Genomic DNA, 18514 nt, shown 5'->3' on the forward strand with positions numbered 1-18514 from the left:
ATGCATTTTTAATCAGTTTTTAGCTGGGTGAACAATGGATGGAAGTGAAGGTGCTCCTGACTATTGCTTGGGGGCAGCCAACAGATCTGTCACACACTCGTAAACACGAGTGGCAAGCATCCTGCTCACAAACCATGTGCTTCAGGAAGTTTTATACATTTGATTATTGCTCATTCTATTGCGAGGTCAGACAACAGAACTCACTGTCAGTTTAGTTTGGAGATGCAACGTCTGTCCATGCCGACCATCAATCACCCATTCACACTAGTTCTATCTTAGAACCACGGACAATTTACAGAGGCCAATTAACTTACAAACCCGCACGTCTTTGGGATGAGATGAAACCAGAGCACCCAGAGGAAACCCACACGATCACAGGGAGAACGTGCAATCTTCATACAGACAGCACCCGTCGTCAGGATCAAACCGTTTTCTCTGGCGCTATGAGGCAACAGCTCTACCAGCTGCAGCACTGTGCTGCCCAATTGAATTCACTCCTGTTCACAAGCCATAAAATGTATAGCCAAATAGAACCTCAGGCTGGACCAATTACAGCGACATTCATATCCCAATAGATGACCAAGCTTCAATAATTTTAAAATTCAATTGTCACCTTTTACACCCTCCCCACTTTCTAAAGAAGGAAGCCAGCAGTTGATTTATGTAGAGCAAGATGACAGCAAAAAAAAAAGACACAAGTCATACTGAGATTCTGGATACAAGACACACTGAGATCAGGACAGAATTAGTCTTGGCACCATTCATTGCCCGACAGGTGACTAAACATCAAGGAGGAACTTAGCAGATCAAAGAGCATCTGTGAAAGGAAAAGGACAGTCGACATTTTAGGTCAGGACCGTTCTTCAGTCCAAGGTGGATCCTTACCCAAAACAGCATCTGTCCATGTCTCTCAACAAATGCTGCCTGAGCTTTAAATTATTCCATCACTTTGCTTTTTGTTCAAGATTGCAGTATCTGCAGTGTGTCTGCAGTGAGGGTCTGCTGGTTCGCTCACTCCCACCTGTGCACCATAGCACAATTCTTCTGCAATAATCTGGCTTGCAGGGGCACTAGCCCCACTTTCAATTCCTCTCAACAGAGGCTTTATTCTCCACCTTCCATAAATCCTCCCAAGACACACAAACCTGTTCCAGAATGCCCAACCACTCCCTATCCCCCAAACCCCAGCACGTACATCCCTCATGATCAGCCATGATCCTATTGAATGGCAGCGCTGGCTCGAAGGGACAAATGGCCTACCCCTAAACCTATTTTTCTATGTTTCTTCCCCTGGAGGGCAGGGAAGATATAGGGGACCTGGGAAAATGGTGGGGAATGCAGGGGATCCCACAAGGGTAGGTGGGAGATGGAGAGCACCATGATCACTCCACCACCCTCTCCCCAGAACCCCCCGCAACTCCCCAGAGCCGCCCTGCATCTCCCCAGAGCCGCCCCCCCCCCCCCAGATCTCCTCAGAGCCCACCTCTGCATCGAGATAGCCCAGCTGCTGGCGGTTGTGCAGTAGAAAACAGAAACAGAAAATCTCCCCAGAGTCCCCTCTGCATCTCCCCAGAGACCCCCTGCATCTCCCCAGTGACCCCCTGCATCTCCCCAGTGACCCCCTGCATCTCCCCAGTGACCCCCCTGCATCTCCCCAGTGACCCCCCTGCATCTCCCCAGTGACCCCCCGGCTCGAAGGGCCGAATGGCCTACTCCTGCACCTATTTTCTATGTTTCTATGCATCTCCCCAGTGACCCCCCTGCATCTCCCCAGTGACCCCCCTGCATCTCCCCAGTGACCCCCCCCCGTCATCTCCCCAGTGACCCCCCCGTCATCTCCCCAGTGAACCCCCCTGCATCTCCCAGAGCCCCCCCCCGCATCTCCCCAGGGACTCCCTGCATCGGACCCTCCCCACAGAGCCGTTGCATTGCCCACATCCTCCACACTCCCTGGAGCCCCCTGTACCTTCCCCACCCCCCGCAGCTCCTTCACCTTCCGCCGCCGTGCCAGTCCGTGGGTCCACGCCGCCCACCACCAACACCGACAGGGCGACTGTCAGCGCGGCCACTAGGCCCAGGCTCAAGCCGGCCGGCTCCATCAGCTCTCCCGCCTCGGCCCGGTTACTCGGAAGCCGTCCTAGCGCTCCGCTCGACCGCTGCGAGTCGGACTCGTCGCCTTGGGACCGCTGCGAGTCGGACTCGTCGCCTTGGGACCGCTGCCTCTCCTCTTCTGCAGCCACCCGGCGCACCCGGCGCTGCATCCGCCGCCACCACTTCCGGCGTTGGCCGGCGTAGAGGGCGGGACTTGGGGCGGTCAATCAGCGGGAAGGGCGGGGCTTGTGACGGTCAATCAGCGGGGCTTGTGACGGTCAATCAGCGAGAAGGGCGGGGCTTGCGGCGGTCAATCAGCGCGAAGGGCGGGGCTTGCGACTGTCAATCAGCGGTAAGGGCGGGGCTTGTGACGGACAATCAGAGGGGCAGGGCTTGTGGCGGTCAGTCAGCGGGAGCGGGGCTTGAGGCGGTCAATCAGCGGGAGAGGGCGGGACTTGGGGGTGGTCAGTCCGCGGGGGGCGGGGCTTGGGGCGGGCGGTCAGCAGGGGCGGGGCTTTAGACTGACAATCAGCGGGAGGGGCGGGACCAGTCCGTCGAGTGCCGTCCCGAGCGGGGGCGGGGCATCGCGGTGGGCGGGACTTGTGACGGTCCTCGTAAATCTACTCTGAACACAATATCTTTCCTATAACATGGTGCCCAGAAACCCTTCGGAACCCTTCTTCAGATTTTTACATTGTACATAAATTATACATTATAATACATATTCATACATTATAAAATATGCAGGATCATTTCTAAAAGAAAGGAGAATGTGCAACAAAAAAAAGGAAAAAGAACAAGTCCAAGAGGTATGCAAGAGGTGGTCCGTGTTGTTCTGTTTTTGAGGTAGGATTAGTATTGTGCAGATTGGTTTAAGAACCTGATAGTTGTAGGAATGTAGCTCTTCCTGAACCTGGAGATGTGGGACTACAGACTTCTGTACATCCTGCCCTATGGTAGCAGTGAGAAAGAGGACATAGTTCAGATGCTGGGGATCCTCAATATTAGACGCTGCCTTCTTGATGCTTTCAATAGAAGGGAGGGCTATGCCCATGATGGACCGAACTGTGTCCACCACTCTCTACAACTTCTTATATTCCCCTGTATTTGAATTGCCTAATATGCACATAATGCACCAAACAGGTTACTTTCTACAGTACATAGAAATCTGTCAAGAGAATTTAGTGACATCCAAATCTGTTTAAACTTCTCAGAAAGTACAACCATTGGTGCACCTTCTTCATGATTATCTCAAGGTGCTGGGCGCAGGGCAGATCATTCAAGATATTTTTTGTCCAGGAATTTGAAGGTGCTAACTCTCTCCGCTACCAACCCTCCAATGAAAACTGGTGGGTGATTCCCAACTCCCCCCTTCCAAAGTTAACAATTTGTTCCTTGGTCCAGTTGGTGTTGGGTGAAAGGTTGTCGGCACCACTCAAACCAGATGTTCCATTAGGGTGGCACAGTGATGCAGCAGTAGATACTGCCTTACAGCACCAGAGACCTGGGTTCGAACCTGACTATGTACAGAGTCCCCATGAATATGTGGGTTTCCACCAGGTGCTCCAGTTTCATCCCAAATTCCAAGGATATACAGATTTGTATTTAATTGGCTTCGGTAAAGACTATAAATTGTGCTTAGTGTGTAGGATAGTGCTAGTGTACAGCGATCGCTGGTCACAAGTTCACAAGGTATAGGAGTAGAATTAGGCCATTTGGTCCATGAGTCTACTCCGCCATTCAATCATGGCTGATCTCCGTTACCTAATCCCATTTTCCAACCTTCTCCCCATAATCTTTGACATTTAATGATAGCATTGGAGCTGTGCTTAGTCACACAGTCAAGAGTGTAAAAAGAGCAGACGGATAAGCTCACAAACTTAAGGTGCATCAATGTTGATTATAAGTAAGGAGATACGGTGACCAATCCGTACTGAATGAGGGCTGCCAGTGAGGAAGTCAAAGATCCAGTTGCAAAAGGATGTACAGAGGCCCAGGTCTTGGAGATTGGTGATGAGTTTGGAATGGATGACATTGTTAAACTCGAGCTCCAGTCAATGAACAGCAGCCTGATGTGTGTGTTCCTGTTACCCACAGCAGAGTGGAGAGTCAGTGAGATAGCATCCAGGGCATTTGTAAGGCAGGAGTTGATTTTCACAGTAACCAACTTCTTGAAGCACTTCATTACGGTGGATGTAATGAACTGGGGCAGGCTACCAGACAGTAGCCTCAATGACTACCATCTGGTAGTCAGTGGAAACATCATCCCTGCATCTACCCTCTGAAGCCTCATAAGAATTTTGTGTGTTTCAATGAATTTACCTTCTCAGTTTAGTTTAGAGATACAGCGCGGAAATGGGCCCTTCAGCCCATCGAGTCCATGCCGACCAGCAATCCCCATACACTAGTTCTATCCTGCACACTAAGAACAATTTACCAAAGCCAATTAACCTACAAAACTGTACGTGTTTGGAGTGTAGGAGAAAAACTGAGCACCCGGAGAAAACTCACTCGGTCACGGTGTGAGCATATAAACTCCGCACAGACAGCACCCGTGGTCAGGTTCAATCCCGGGTCTCTGGCATTATAAGGCAGCAACTCAACCACGGATCCACCGTGCCACCCTCAGATCGAGAGAATTCTAGGCCCAAAATGCTTAATCTCTCCTCAGTGCAATGTTCCCACCCTAGAAAGCAGTCTGGCGAATCTCTATTGTACTACCTCCATGCGAAGTATATTATTCCTGTCTTGTAAATTGCTTCATCCCTTTGCTGTGGAAAATAGTTTATCTCTTATGTACCATCAACAGTGTAGGACAATTAATAGTTTGAAGGTAATGTTAATATAATGTAAAGGCATGGGAGGAATGGGCTGTTGGTCACAGGCTGGGAAGCAGAGTGGAAATAACAAGAGTGTTGAGAAATACCAGCAGATGAGTCACAGGATGTGGCAACACCAAGGAGAGATTGATTAGAGAGAACGTATTTGGGTGTTGTTGCCCAGGGGAGAAGGTGAGCAATGGGAAGGAGGGAAGAGTCCTGGAATAAGAATACACAAATATGCAAGGAAGGCAAGGATGAGAAGAATCATGGTTCATGGGTATGATGTGGAAAATCAGTGAGAGTGATATTCTTGGGCATGGCAATAATGGGGAAAGAGGTGGGTGAAAAGGATCATGGGGTCACAGCATGCAAACAGGCCCTTTGGCCCATCACATCCATTCTGTCCAATCATCATTGAGGTTTTGGTTTAGGTTTATTATTGTTTGCGTGTACTGAAGGTACAGCGATAAGCTTTGTTTTGCGTGCTATTCAAACAAATCAGCTTTTTCCATACATAGATAAAATCAGTTCAGAAGATACAATTAGTACAGGGCGGCACCATGGCTCAGCGGTAGCATTGCTGCCTTACAGCGCCAGAGACCCGGGTTCAATCCTGACTACGGGTGCTGTCTGTACTGAGTTTGTACATTCTCCCTGTGACCTGTGTGGGTTTTCTCCCGGTGCTCCAGTTTCCTCCCACACTCCAAAGATGTACAGGTTTGGAGGTTGATTGGCTTGGTACAATTGTAAATGATCTCTAAATCAAAAATGAATACAATAGTGTCGGCTGCAGGGAGAGGCTGGGCAAGCTAGTTCTGTATATATTTGAAGTGCTGGAGGCCGAGGATGTTCTTAAAGATTGAAATGCATAAGATCTTGATGGCAATAGATAGGGTGAATGCACGGAGTGTTTTACTCAGAGTAGGGGAATCGTGAGTTTAAAATGAGAAGGGAAAGATTTAATAGGAACCTGAGGGGCAACATTTTCATACAGATGGTGGGTATATGAAATGAGCTGCCAGTGGAGATAGTTAGGGCAGGTATTATAACAACATTTAAAAGACATTCAGATGGATACATGGATAGGAAATGTTTCGAGGGATATGGGCCAAATGCAGACAGATTGTTGGGGCATTTTGTTCATAATGTAGTTGGGGCATAGTGTAGTTAGGGCAATTTGGTTAGCAAGGGCAAGTTGGGATGAAGGACCTGTTTCTATGCTGTATGACTCTAAGACAAATCATATCTGTACAGTAGGAGACACAGTAGGGTTTGAAGAAGGGTCTCGACCCAAAACGTCACCCATTACTTCTCTCAAGAGAGGCTGCCTGTCCTGCTGAGTCACTCTAGCTTTTTGTGTATATATTCATTAGGAGACATGTTGGCTTCTTCTATGGATAAGATGAAATCTATCTATTTGCACACAGCCAAGATGATGTAGGTTGGTGTCAAAAATTGCTCTATTTTTGCCTTGCCCTGCATTGACAGAGAGAGTCGGCTTATTTTGAAGGGATTTTATATGAAGTGAATTACAGCACCCTGCAAGAGTAGAATCCCATAATTTATTATAACTCGTGTAACATCTCAGTGCGAATACCAAACAGCTCCGACTCCTGTGTCAGTGAATTGTAAACAGCTTTGTATGTCTGCACAACCGTCAGCATTGATGGTCGAAGCTGGGGCTTATGCCTCTTGCAGTCCTGATGCAACTGGAACAGGTGAAGTCTGACCACGTCGCTACCTTCGACCTGGCCCAGCAGAAAGTCCGTAACATCCGGAACCTTCCAAATATCTGTTTTCTCGTCGTATGGAGGCATGAGGTGATCAGAAAATGGAACCGTGTTGCCGAATGGCCAAAGCTGTTCCGGAGCGACAAAGTCACCCTGGAGCTGACGGTGGCCACATTTTACTAAAACCTCGGCACTTCGATTCACCAGTGGGAGAGCGTCCAGATCATTGGCCACCACGTGCAGGTCTGCCGTCAACAAATACTGCGACAAAGTCTTTATCAGGTCATTGGAATCGCACATAACGCGGGGGCCCAATGGGCTGTTGTGCAGATAACGCAGAAACCTTGCGTATTCAAGAGCTAACTGGAATCGAACTTCCCAAGTATTAAAGTCACCCTGCCCCTCCTGCTCCAGCACTGAATCAACATTGGCGAGCGATCCAAAAGGGTGATACTCTGTGAGGATAGTGGGATCCTCTTCACAGAATCCCAGCAGTTTAACCACGTGTGCACTCTGCAAGCCTTTCAGCATCTCCAGTCCATGAAAGAAGTCATCGCTGAATTTAGAGGCAGCAAGACGAGAGAGAACCACTCTATTTCCCTTCCAGTGCCCAAGGAAAACCTGCAGATTAAACAAAGACATTGGCTTATGTACTTGCAGACAATTTAATTAGAAGCCGCACTCGACCCCACAAGACATGAGATTACACAAGCAGGCTGTCGTCCACGATGGGCCCCCACCAATTAGAGATATCAGTTGCTCCAGCAAAGCTGCTATGTCATGGGTTAACCATTTACCCTCTTCAACTCCTTCCATCCCATTCCTGCTCCCTGTCTTTACAGCATGTAGCCAATTGAGGACTCCTACCCACCACATGCTGGGATATTCCATATCCCAATTAAAGATATGTCCAAACAAAGCCCACTTGTGTGAATAAATCATCCATCTGTACAGATGAATTGAACAAATTGGTACAAAATTCAAGAAACTGAAAATTATCCAAGTTACATTTATATTTACATAACTTCTCTAACTTCAGATAGTCCCTGCTTCCCTCTCTATTCTCTCCCCCTTCCCAGTTCTCCCATTAATCTTCCTGTCTCCGACTACATTCTATCTTTGTGCGGCCCCCTCCCCTGACATCAGTCTGAAGAAGGGTCTTGACCCGAAGCATCACCCATTCCTTCTCTCCTGAGATGCTGCTGGACCCGCTGAGTTACTCCAGCATTTTGTGTCTACCTTACATTGACATTTAGTTGAATGAAACAAGAATTGGCCTCTCCCAGTTAGAGGGCATCACATTAACAAAACATGCCAGCAGTCTATTTTCCCCATTCAGTAGCATACGGAAAACAAAAAGGTGGATAATATAAAAAATATATTTAAAACAAAATTCTCTCATTTATGCTAAGGTTGAACTTGGGTTCTCAAATTCCTCTGAGCACAATCCCTCAAAGTGCTAATAAATTGGTTTATTTAAGAAAAATAAAGACTAGCATTCCATGGTCCTTCCATGATACCAGAGAGTTCCAGCATGCCTGACAGTCATTCAGGCATTGATGGTTTTTATGTTCCACACTGTAGGAAATGATACAACCTATTTACTGATAAATGGCAGGCAATCAGTTTTAATAAACTTTGAAGATTTAGACTATTGCTTCAGAGAGATCACAGGATACTTTGCTAAAATAAAATCTTGTGTCACTGAATATTTAGAACCTTGAACAGTACCTCACAGAACAGGCCCTTCGGCCCACAATGTCTGTGCCGAACATCATGCCACGTTAATCTAGATTTAGAGATACAGATACAGCGTGGAAACAGGCCCTCCAGCCCACCGGGTCCGCGTCGCCCAGCGATCCCCGCACATTAACACTATCCTACACACACTAGGGACAATTTTTTTTATAACATTTGCCCAGCCAATTAACCTACATACCTGTACGTCTTTGGAGTGTGGGAGGAAACCGAAGATCTCGGGGGAAAACCCACGCAGGTCACGGGGAGAACGTACAAACTCCGTACAGACGGCACCCGTAGTCAGGATCGAACCTGAGTCTCCGGCGCTGCATTCGCTGTAAGGCAGCAACTCTACCGCTACACCACCGTCCCGCCATCTAATCTCTTCTGCCTGCAAATGATCGCTATCCCTCCATTCCCTTCATATCCATGTGGCAATCTAAAAGTCTCTTAAATACCACTATTGTAAATGTCTCCACCACCACACCTGGCAGCATGTTCCAGGCATCCACTGGTCTCTGTGTAAAAAAATCTTGACCCACACATCCACTTTAAATATTGCTCCTTTCATCTTAATGCGATACCCTCTAGTTTTTGACATTTCCATTCAGGGAAAAAAAGTTCTGATTGGCTAGACTTTCTCTGCCTTTCATAACTTTCTGCACTTCTCCAGGTCTTCCCTCAACTTCTGACATCCCAGAGTAAGCAATCCAAGTTTGTGCACTCTCTCCTTATCGCTAATACTCTGTAATCCGGGCAGCATTCTGGCCAACCTCATGTACCCTCTCCATAGCCTCCACATCCTCCCATAATAGAGCAATCAGAGGCAGCAGCAACTTGGGCCCATAACTATGTTTGATATTTCAGTTTACCATGAAGAGAATGGTGCTGTGTCACCTGTGTAGTCTTTTAGATGACTCATTAAAAGAAACCCTGATACTTAATTCTTACCAATCACCACTAAAGCTTATTCCCCACTCACTATTGCATCCAGTCAGAAGAACCCAATCCAAAATATTGTCCATTCCCCTCCCCAGATGCTGCCTGAGCCACTGAGTTCCCTCAAGTTTGTCCTTTGCATCGCTTATAATATTTATTTGTGAGATTAAAATTGTTCGCCGCTTCTCCGTCAGGACAGTTCGTCTGTTTGTTTTTATGTCATGACTGTTTTTGTAAAGCGTCTTTGAGCACTTGGAAAAGCGCTATATAAAATAAATGTTTATTATTATTATTATAGGATACAGAGATAATGAACAGAGATAATGAATCAGTCTGGTCTGATTCCAACATTGATACACATGAGTGGGGAGATTTATTTTACACACAGTGAGTGGTGGGTGCCTGGAATGCTCTGCCAGGGGTGGGGGTGGAGACAGACAGGGGCAGTGGCATTTAAGAGACCTTTGGATAGGCACATGGATATGCAGGAAAGGGAGGGATATGGATCACATGCAGGTAAAGAAGATTAGTTTAACTTGACATCATGTTCGGCACAGATATTGTGGGTCGATGGGGCTCACCCTATGTTGTACTATTCTATGCTTTATGTTTTTAAAGCTCTACTTTGGTCTATTTTACATAAACCTGTGAGCATATGAGGTCTTGGTTTAATATTTCATTGCCTGAATGCTATTCCCTTAGGGCTATTTATATATCAGTCTGAATTATGTCGTGATCTAACACCATTAGTAAATTAAATATACATTCATAAGCCCTTATGCTTTCAACAACAGTATGGTTTTCTGGTGATGCATTTTCAAAGAGAGAGATGTTATCGTGTTGTGGTGAACACTGGGCTGCCAGCAAGTGTGTGTGGGGAGAATTTTGTGTGGGATTATGAGGGACAGCATCCATCTTGCTTTGCTTTTATTTTACTATATAGTCTTTACTGGTTTTTATTTTTCTTTCTGAAATATTCAGTGGCACAAGGTTCAATTTTGATGCAAAGTGCTAGAGTAATTCAACTGGTCAGGCAGCATCTCTGGAGAACAAGGATAGGAGATATTTGTTCTCCAAAGATCCATGTTTTCCAGAGATGCCGCCTGACCCGCTGAGTTACTCCAGCACTTTGTGTTATTTTTTTGTAAAGCAGCATCTGAGAATCCTTCTTTCTTAATTTTGGCACATTCTCCAGTGCTCTCTGCAAGGAACAATAGTTAAATCCCTCTAAATTTAGAGTCAATGTATTCCTCTTTACATGCTCCACTCATTTGTCCCTGAATATTGCATTGGAATCCGACAACATGTAAATTCCTCCTCAAATGTTAAATAAGCTCCAGATCTGTTTTAGGCCTGGACAGCCTTTTAAAAGTAGAATCCAAGTGGCTTCAGAGAAACAGGGGTTTCATTGGTGCTCTGCTCAGTGAACAGGTAGGGGGAGGTAAACCACCCCAATGTACAGCCTACCCACAATATCACCTTTGAAGCAAATATAATGCATTCAAGCCAAAAGCCCAAGGCTTGGGATAGTAATCATTTTTAACATTTCAGGGCGGCACGATGGCACGAAGGTAGAGCTGCTGTCTTGCAGCACCAGAGACCCAGATTCGACCCTGACTATGTGCTGTCTGTTTAGAGTTTGTATGTTCTTCCCGAGACCTACGGACTGTTCCCAGGGACGCATTCGGAGACTGACATCGAGTGCTGCTGGAAGGTCATCAACTCGGTGAAAGACGCTCTTTGGTCTGCCCGATCCTTGTTGACCTCCCAGCGGAGCGAGTTGTCCGTCGGCTGGCCCGCTGCAGACTGCAGGAGTACGTGCTGAGGGACGCACTGAAGCTTGGTGCAGCCAACGCCAAGGCCCTGTGGGGGAGGACCACAGTCTAGGGTCCTTCCGCTGCTGGACATGGGGGGCAGGGTGTGGTGGAGACGCCCCTCCAAATAAGGGATACTGTGTAAATGTCTGTAAATGTAAGTAAGTGTCTGTAAATTTGGAAGTGAATGCCTGCATCGAATGTGTAACCTCCGGAAATGTCGGATGGGTTTGTTAAAAAAAGATGTTCTGTAAGCAAATATTTATTACTTGAATAAAGTATTTTTTGATATAAAAAAAGAGACCTCTTTGGTTTTTCTCCGGGTGTTCCGATTTCCTCCCACATTCCAAAGATGTACAAGTTTATAGGTTTGTACGTTCTCCCCGTGACCTGTGTGGGTTTTCTCTGGATACTCCGGTCTCCTCCCACATTCCAAAGACGTACAGGTTTGTAGGCAAATTGGCTTGGTAAAATTGTAAATTGTCCCTCGTGTGTTGGGTAGAGTTAGAGAGCGGGGATCACTGGTCGGCATGGACTCAGTCAGGCAAAGGGCCGGTTCCCACGCTGTATCTCTAAACCAAAGTAAACTAAACAAGAGATTGGCCAGTGTCACCTGTCAGATGAGTCATTAAAAGATCGGCTGATCAATGTCACCCAACACCATCAAAAGTATCCCCACTCAATATTGCATTGCACTGTGTATAATTTTGCTGCACTATTGCAATTTTCCCATTACAATAAAAGACATATTTTGAAATTAGTTCTCTTCGGGTCATCATCAGATTGTGAGAGGCTTTTTATAAAGGCAAGTCCTTATTTCTAAACCAATTACAAAAGCTAAATGTTCCATTCCCCACAACAACAGTTCCCAAAATTGAAAGCAAAAAGATTTAACGCTGATTTAAGTGAAGAGGAATTAAGCATCAAAGAAATATAGTGATCCCACCTGCTTGACAGCGCCTTGTCCAACTGGCTCAATCACAACAACTTCGCTCTGTATCATTTCACAAGATAACCAGGGCATGCAATCCTTCATTCCTTCCAGCCTGAAATACCCAGATGGACAGGAGACTGATTTGCTGTCTACTGGTCTCTTCAACCAACCCAATGCATCTGGAAGTTCATTTCTGAAGATCATGGTGACTGTAAGGATGACAGCAATAAGAGGTACAAGCGTCAAGGTCATCCTCTGCCGTATCGAAGAGCCTTGATTACCAGAGGTTGTCACCTGCATCTTCAATATTCCTGCAGAAAGGTTCACAATTCAAAAGGTTGGACTTCTTAACTCTGAGCTCAAGGCTGATGTTGAATTGGTGGCGAGTCAGCTACTTGGATGCAGGGTTGAGGAGTGCAAAATGAATCATGGCTCAAGACTCAACATGTTCTCACTGTAAATGGAGAAGTCAATGTTCTGTGGTGTGAGTCACTGCACTTTACCTTTTCCTGAGGTAGACACAAAATTCTGGAGCAACTCAGCAGGACAGGCAGCATCTCTGGAGGGAAGGAACGGGTGACGTTTTGGGACGAGACCCTTCTTCAGACTGATTCCTGAACCTAAACAAAAAAGCTTTTTGTGTGATCAGGATTTCAATGAAACCCAACATCCTCCAGTTCAACATCAGTGATGCAAGGATTAGGATTGCCACTCTATTTAGATGTATTTCTTCAAATTTTATCACATTATCTCTGTACAAAGTCTCTCTCCAATTCCACATTAATAAACAAAAGAATTCAAGGAAAATGAAAGCATTTTCTTTTGAATGTTCTTGAATTGCTCATGAAGTGTTAGATTTTTGATTAATTCCAGAGGATTTATTTCTAGCCATTTTATTTCACCATAACTTTCTTGCTCCCAGTTTACAGACAGATGGGTTCAAGTTTCATGATGATACTCTTCGACAGGGCTAAGGGATAAAGGAGGTGTCATCTTTTGGATAATACATTAAATCATGCTTGGTATATCTTGTTAGGTTGATGTGAACGATTTTATGACACTACCTTGAAGAAAAGCAAGGTGAATAAATATTATTGAAAATGTGATTATCTGATCATATTGTGTAATCTGGCAGCTTTTACAGATCCCACGATGATTACACTTTCACTGTGTTTCCCTGTGTTTAATCGAGTGCACTGGAGTATCCAACATCTTCAAAGGTGTTCTGAAAGGACAAATCTTTGCTTTCACTCCTTGATGTTGGGCTTGTGTCCACAGGAATGTCCAGGGTTCACAGGCTGTCCTTCCGGCTGGGGTGGTGGGTTGCTGAGGGCGGTAAAGGATCAGAGACTGGAGATCTGAAGTTGAATCTTGCCTCCATTCCAATTGATTCCGATCTAAGTGAGAACAGGGTAGATGGAATTTTAAGTAGAAAACGTCAGGTCATACACTTCAGTATACAACACAGAAAGGCAGTGTTTTTCAAATATCGACAGATCGACAGAATGTTGACACTCAGTTGTGTCCTTATGCAATGACCACTTAACCCTAACATGAAAATGAAACATAGAAAATAGGTGCAGGAGTAGGCCATTCAGCCCTTCGAGCCTGCACCGCCATTCAATATGATCATGGCTGATCATACAGTAAGGATGAAGCAAGTAATTAGTAAGGGAAATGGATTTAACTAGGGGGCATAAGAGGTAATTTTACAATTATGTGAGACCGCAGCTGGAATATTGTGCACAATTTTGATCTCCTCATCTAAAATGAAATATATTTGACACAAAGCTACCGCAGGAAGATTCACCAGCATTGTGTCTCTGCTGTGGAGGGAGATTGAACAGACGAAGCCTGATCTGACGTTCTCTAGTCTGTTGCTTCGTTGCAATGGTTCACAGGCCAGAAGCAGAGGGGGAATGTTTCCCTCTTGTCGAGGAGTCTAGAACCTGGGGTCAGTGTCAGAATAAGGGCAGGGCCATTTAGGACTGAGATGATAGCAAAGGTCTTCGCGAAGAGGGCAGTGAGGTCTCTACCACCGAAGGATGCGGGGCTCAGTCAACCAGTTCACCATTTCTGGACACCGTGGGAATCAAGCGATAGGGGGACATTGCAGGAACATGGAGCTGAAAGATCAGCCGTGATCTGGATAAATGGCGGAGCAAGGTCGAAGCACAAGATGGCCTACTCCTGATACTTACATGTTGTATGTTGTATGTTATATGTTAAATGGGACGAAGCGGAGACGGCCCAACCCTGTCCCGCAGCCCGGACAGTCTAGGGGCAGAGAGCCCCAACCGCAGCACAGCCCGGGCCCGCTAGAGCAATCACCCGCCTAGCAAACACTGACCTGGCGCTGGTCCTGCCACTTGCACCGGCCCCCTGCCTGGCCGCTTGCACATTCAGCGCCATTCCTCAGTTAGCAGCTGCAGCTCAGCGGCTCCGACTGCGGCCGCGGCCAACCGGACACCCAGTGACAGAGAGGGAGAGGCGGTGTCACAGCCAAAGGGACTAAGTAACTCTCCCCAGCTGCACGCAGTCCCGGGGAATGTGACAGATAGAGAGAGGCAGGAGGGAGGGAGAGAGAGAGAGGGGGCAGGGGAGAGAGAGAGAGAGAGAGAGAGGGGGGGGGGGGGGGGGGGGCAGGGGAGAGAGAGAGGCAGGAGAGAGAATGACAGAGAGGCAGTGTCACACAGGAAATTGTGAGCAAGACAGGCAATGTCAGAGAGAGAGAAAGTGAGAGAGAGAGAGAGAGAGAGAGAGAGAGAGAGAGAGAGAGAGAGAGAGAGAGAGAGAGAGAGAGAGAGAGAGCACCGGGAGAATGAGAGAAGCAGGAAGCAGCAGAGAAAGGCAACGTGACAGTGGCAGGCCACAGAGAGCATGAGAGGGAGGCAGTGTTGGAGAGAGAGACAAAGTGAGCGAGAGGCAGGCAGTGCAGAAAAAAAAGATAATGTGAGGAGTCAGGCAGTATTTCAGAGGAGAGAGAGAGAGAGAGAGAGAGAGAGAGAGAGAGAGAGAGAGAGAGAGAGAGAGAGAGAGAGAGAGAGAGAGACTCACAGAGCACAGAGGGAGAGAGAGAATGTGATAGGAAGGCAGACGAGAATGGGAGAGAGGCAGGCAGTGTCGTAGAGTACAGAGAAAGAACGCGAGAGAGGCATGCAGTTTCAGAAAGTATGTGACAAAGAGGCTGGCAGTGTCAGAGAGAGAAAATGGGAGAATGTGACAGGCAGACGGAGTCAGAGTGAGGAGAGAATGATTATGTGAGAGACAGGCAGTGTCACGCAGAATATGAGAGAGTGAATAAGTGAGTGACAAAGAGAGAATGTGAGGCAGGCAGTGTCAGGGAGGGAGAGATAACCCCAGACAGTAACTCACAGTCCCGAAGAACGTGACAGAGACAGAGAGATCAACTCAGCAGCAAAACATGGACAGGTCCAGGGGAGGAGAAAGAGATAGATAAAGCCATGGAGCAATCACAGAGACAATGTCAGAGAAAGAGATCCAGAAACTGACTAACACATAGAGCAGCACACAAAGACCCACAAAGCCAATAAAGTAAGTGTTATAAGGATAAGGAATGAGTTGTCAAAGGTGAAATGTAGCAAATCTTAACTGGAAGGTTTGGAACAAGAAATATCCCAAAGGTCAAGATCTCCAATGTACACTCGTACAATCATTATATTGGAAGACAACAGGAAAATGTAAAATGAAATGTAGAGAAATAATAGGTTCAGTGAATTAAATCACTGGTGCAGAGTAAGAGTGCTATCGAATCAACATTAGACCATTGAAGCACCAGGTACATTCACCTTCCACTAGCCCTTCTCCTCTGTTATTTGTCCTACAAATAATTATTTTCCAATTCTGGACCAATTTCCCCTTAAAAGTAGCCGTTGAAAGGAAATTGGATATATCACTGAAAGCAGGAATTTGAAAATCATGGGGAAAAACAGTGGAGCTACATTAATAGACAGCAGTTTCCAACACCAAATACCTTTGTGTAATATGACTTTAAACTTTTGTTATGAGTGACCCAAGTTCAGTTTTGACCTCCCTGGCTACCTACATGGTGTTTGCATGTTCTCAATGTGACTGGGCTTGCTCCAGTTTCCTCCCACATCCCAAGGAAGTGTGGTTTGGTAGGTTGAACTTTTTTTTTGTCATTTATTATACAGAGTGTTTTACAGAGTACCATGTTTACATATTCTGTTGTGATGCTGTAAGCAATAATTTCATTGTTCTATCAGGGGCATATGACAATACAACACTCTTGTATCTTGTAAATGGTCACTGTAAGTTGCTCCAGTGTAGAGCTGTTGATAGAAATGTTGGGAGAATGGGATTAGTGTAAATACATGCTTGATAGTTGGTGCATAATGGGCTGAAGAGTTTGTTTCCATGCTGTATGACCAGATGTAGGTGCCTATGGATCCTTTAAATAATTTGCAGCATTTCCCATTATTGCTTAAAACTGTCATGTTTATCAAGGTTTATAAGCTTTCTACCTAAAGATTCTTCTTATATCCTGATCAGCCCTTCATTTAAAAAGCATCTTGATTCACCAATATCTTAAAATTCTCATCCATATTCCCAAATTTCATAACGAGCTGAAGTAGAAACATAGAAAATAGGTGCAGAAATAGGCCATTTGAGCCAATATGATCATGGCTGATCATCCAGAATCAGTACTCTGTTCCTGCTTTCTCCCCAATTCTCTTGATTCTGTTAGCCCTGAGAGCTATATCTAACACTCTCTTGAATACATCCAGTAAATTAGCCTCCACTGCCTTCTGTGGCAGAGAATTCCACAGATTCACAACTCTAACTGAGAAAGGTTTTCCTCATCTCAGTCCTAAATTACCCTTTTTCGTAAACTGTGACCCCTGGTTCTGGACTCCCCCAACATCGGGAACATTTTTCCTGCATGTAGCCTGTCCAATCCCCTAAGAATTCCATATGTTTCTACAAGATCCCCTCTCGTCCTTCTAAATTCCAGTGAATACATGTCCAGTCGATTCATTCTTACATCATATATCAGTCCCACCATCCCGGGAATTAACCTGGTGAACCTACACTGCACTCCCTGAATAGCAAGAATGTCTTTCCTCAAATTAGCGGACCAAAACTGCACACAATACTCCAGGTGCAGTGTCACCCGGGCCCTGTACAACTGCAGTAGGACCTCCTTGCTCCTATATTCAAATGCACTCACTATGAAGGCCAACATGCCATTAGCTTTCTTCACTGCCTGCTGTACCTGCATGCTTACTTTCAGTGACTGATGTACAAGGACACCTAGGTCTCGTTGTACCTCCCCTTTCCCTAATCTAACACCATTCAGATAATAATCTGCCTTCTTATTCTTGCCACCAAAGTGGATAACCTCACATTTATCCACATTATACTGCATCTATCATGCATCTGCCCACTCACCCAACCTATCCAACCCTGCAGCCTCATAGCATCCTCCTCACAGCTCACACTACCACCCAGCTTTGTGTCATCCGCAAACTTGAGAGATGTTACATTTAATTTATTTATATTGTAAATGACTGGGGTCCCAGCACTGAGTCTTGCACCACCCCACTAGTCACTGCCTGCCATTCTGAAAAGGACCTGTTAATTCCTACTCTTTGCTTCCTGTCTGCCAACCAGCTCTCTATCCATGTCAATACCCTACCCCCAATACCATGTGCTCTAATTTTGCAAACTAATCTCTTTTGTGGGACCTTGTCAAAGGCTTTTTGAAAGCCTAGATACACATCCAATGGCTCTCCCTTATACATTCTACTTGTTACATCCTCAAAAAATTCCAGATTAGTCAAGCATGATTTTGTTCATAAATCAATGCTGACTTTGACCGATCCTGTCACTGCTTTCCAAATGCTCTGCTATTACATCTTTAATAATTGATTCAAGCATCTTCCCCACTACCAATGTCAGTGGGGTTACATTAGCTACCCTCCAGACCACAGGAACTGATCCAGAGTCGAGAGAACATTGGAAAATGATCACCAATGCATCCACGATTTCTCAGGCCACCTCGAGTACTCTGGGATGCAGACCATCAGTCCCAACAGTTTACCCAACACCATTTCAGTCTGAAGGGTCTTAACCCAAAACATCACCCATTCCTTCTCTCCAGAGATGCTGCCTGACCCGCTGAGTTACTCCAGCATTTTGTGTCTACCTTTGATTATTTACCAGCATCTGCAGTTTTTTTCCTACATCATTTCATGACTAATGTGAATTTCGTTCAGTTCCTCCGTTACGCTAGATCCTCAGTCACCTCTGATTTCTGGGAGATTATTTGTGTCTTCCTCTGTGACGACAGAACCAAAGTACTTGTTTAACTGATCTGCCATTTCCTTGTTTCCCTTTACAAATTCACCTGTTTTTGACAATAAGGGACCTACATTTATCTTCACTGTCTTCACAGTCCCT

The 18514-nt window shown here is 45.9% G+C and overlaps 2 protein-coding genes across 5 annotated transcripts in view; both read right to left on the reverse strand.

The window, feature by feature from the left end:
* The window catches only part of LOC144595961 (heparan-alpha-glucosaminide N-acetyltransferase-like), a 36363-nt gene extending 34084 nt beyond the window's left edge, over positions 1-2279 (reverse strand). The window contains exons 1-2 of one of the 2 annotated variants that reach the window (XM_078403957.1): positions 2207-2279; positions 1994-2176 (exon numbers count right to left, since the gene is read on the reverse strand). In XM_078403957.1, coding sequence (XP_078260083.1) covers positions 1994-2176; positions 2207-2261 — 238 coding nt within the window. In that variant the 5' untranslated portion in view covers positions 2262-2279. Of the gene's footprint in view, positions 1-1993 lie in introns of both variants that reach the window. The other variant, XM_078403948.1, reaches the window with a different exon arrangement.
* Positions 2280-6426: 4147 nt separating this feature from the next.
* pomk (protein O-mannose kinase) lies at positions 6427-14653 on the reverse strand. 3 transcript variants are annotated; one of them, XM_078403972.1, is made up of 3 exons: positions 14421-14653; positions 12083-13467; positions 6427-7264 (listed from the first exon to the last, which is right to left on the reverse strand). In XM_078403972.1, exons 2-3 carry the CDS (start codon positions 12368-12370, stop codon positions 6479-6481), a joined length of 1074 nt encoding a protein of 357 aa, XP_078260098.1. In that variant the 5' UTR covers positions 12371-13467; positions 14421-14653; the 3' UTR covers positions 6427-6478. The 3 variants fall into 3 exon arrangements, with proteins under 3 accessions (XP_078260098.1, XP_078260107.1, XP_078260117.1); XM_078403981.1 differs by lacking the exon at positions 14421-14653 and adding an exon at positions 14272-14409; XM_078403991.1 differs by lacking the exons at positions 12083-13467; positions 14421-14653 and adding an exon at positions 11441-12046.
* Between the last annotated feature and the right edge of the window lie 3861 nt (positions 14654-18514).

The sequence above is a fragment of the Rhinoraja longicauda genome, chromosome 1 (assembly GCF_053455715.1).
Source record: "Rhinoraja longicauda isolate Sanriku21f chromosome 1, sRhiLon1.1, whole genome shotgun sequence".
NCBI classification, from domain to species: domain Eukaryota; kingdom Metazoa; phylum Chordata; class Chondrichthyes; order Rajiformes; family Arhynchobatidae; genus Rhinoraja; species Rhinoraja longicauda.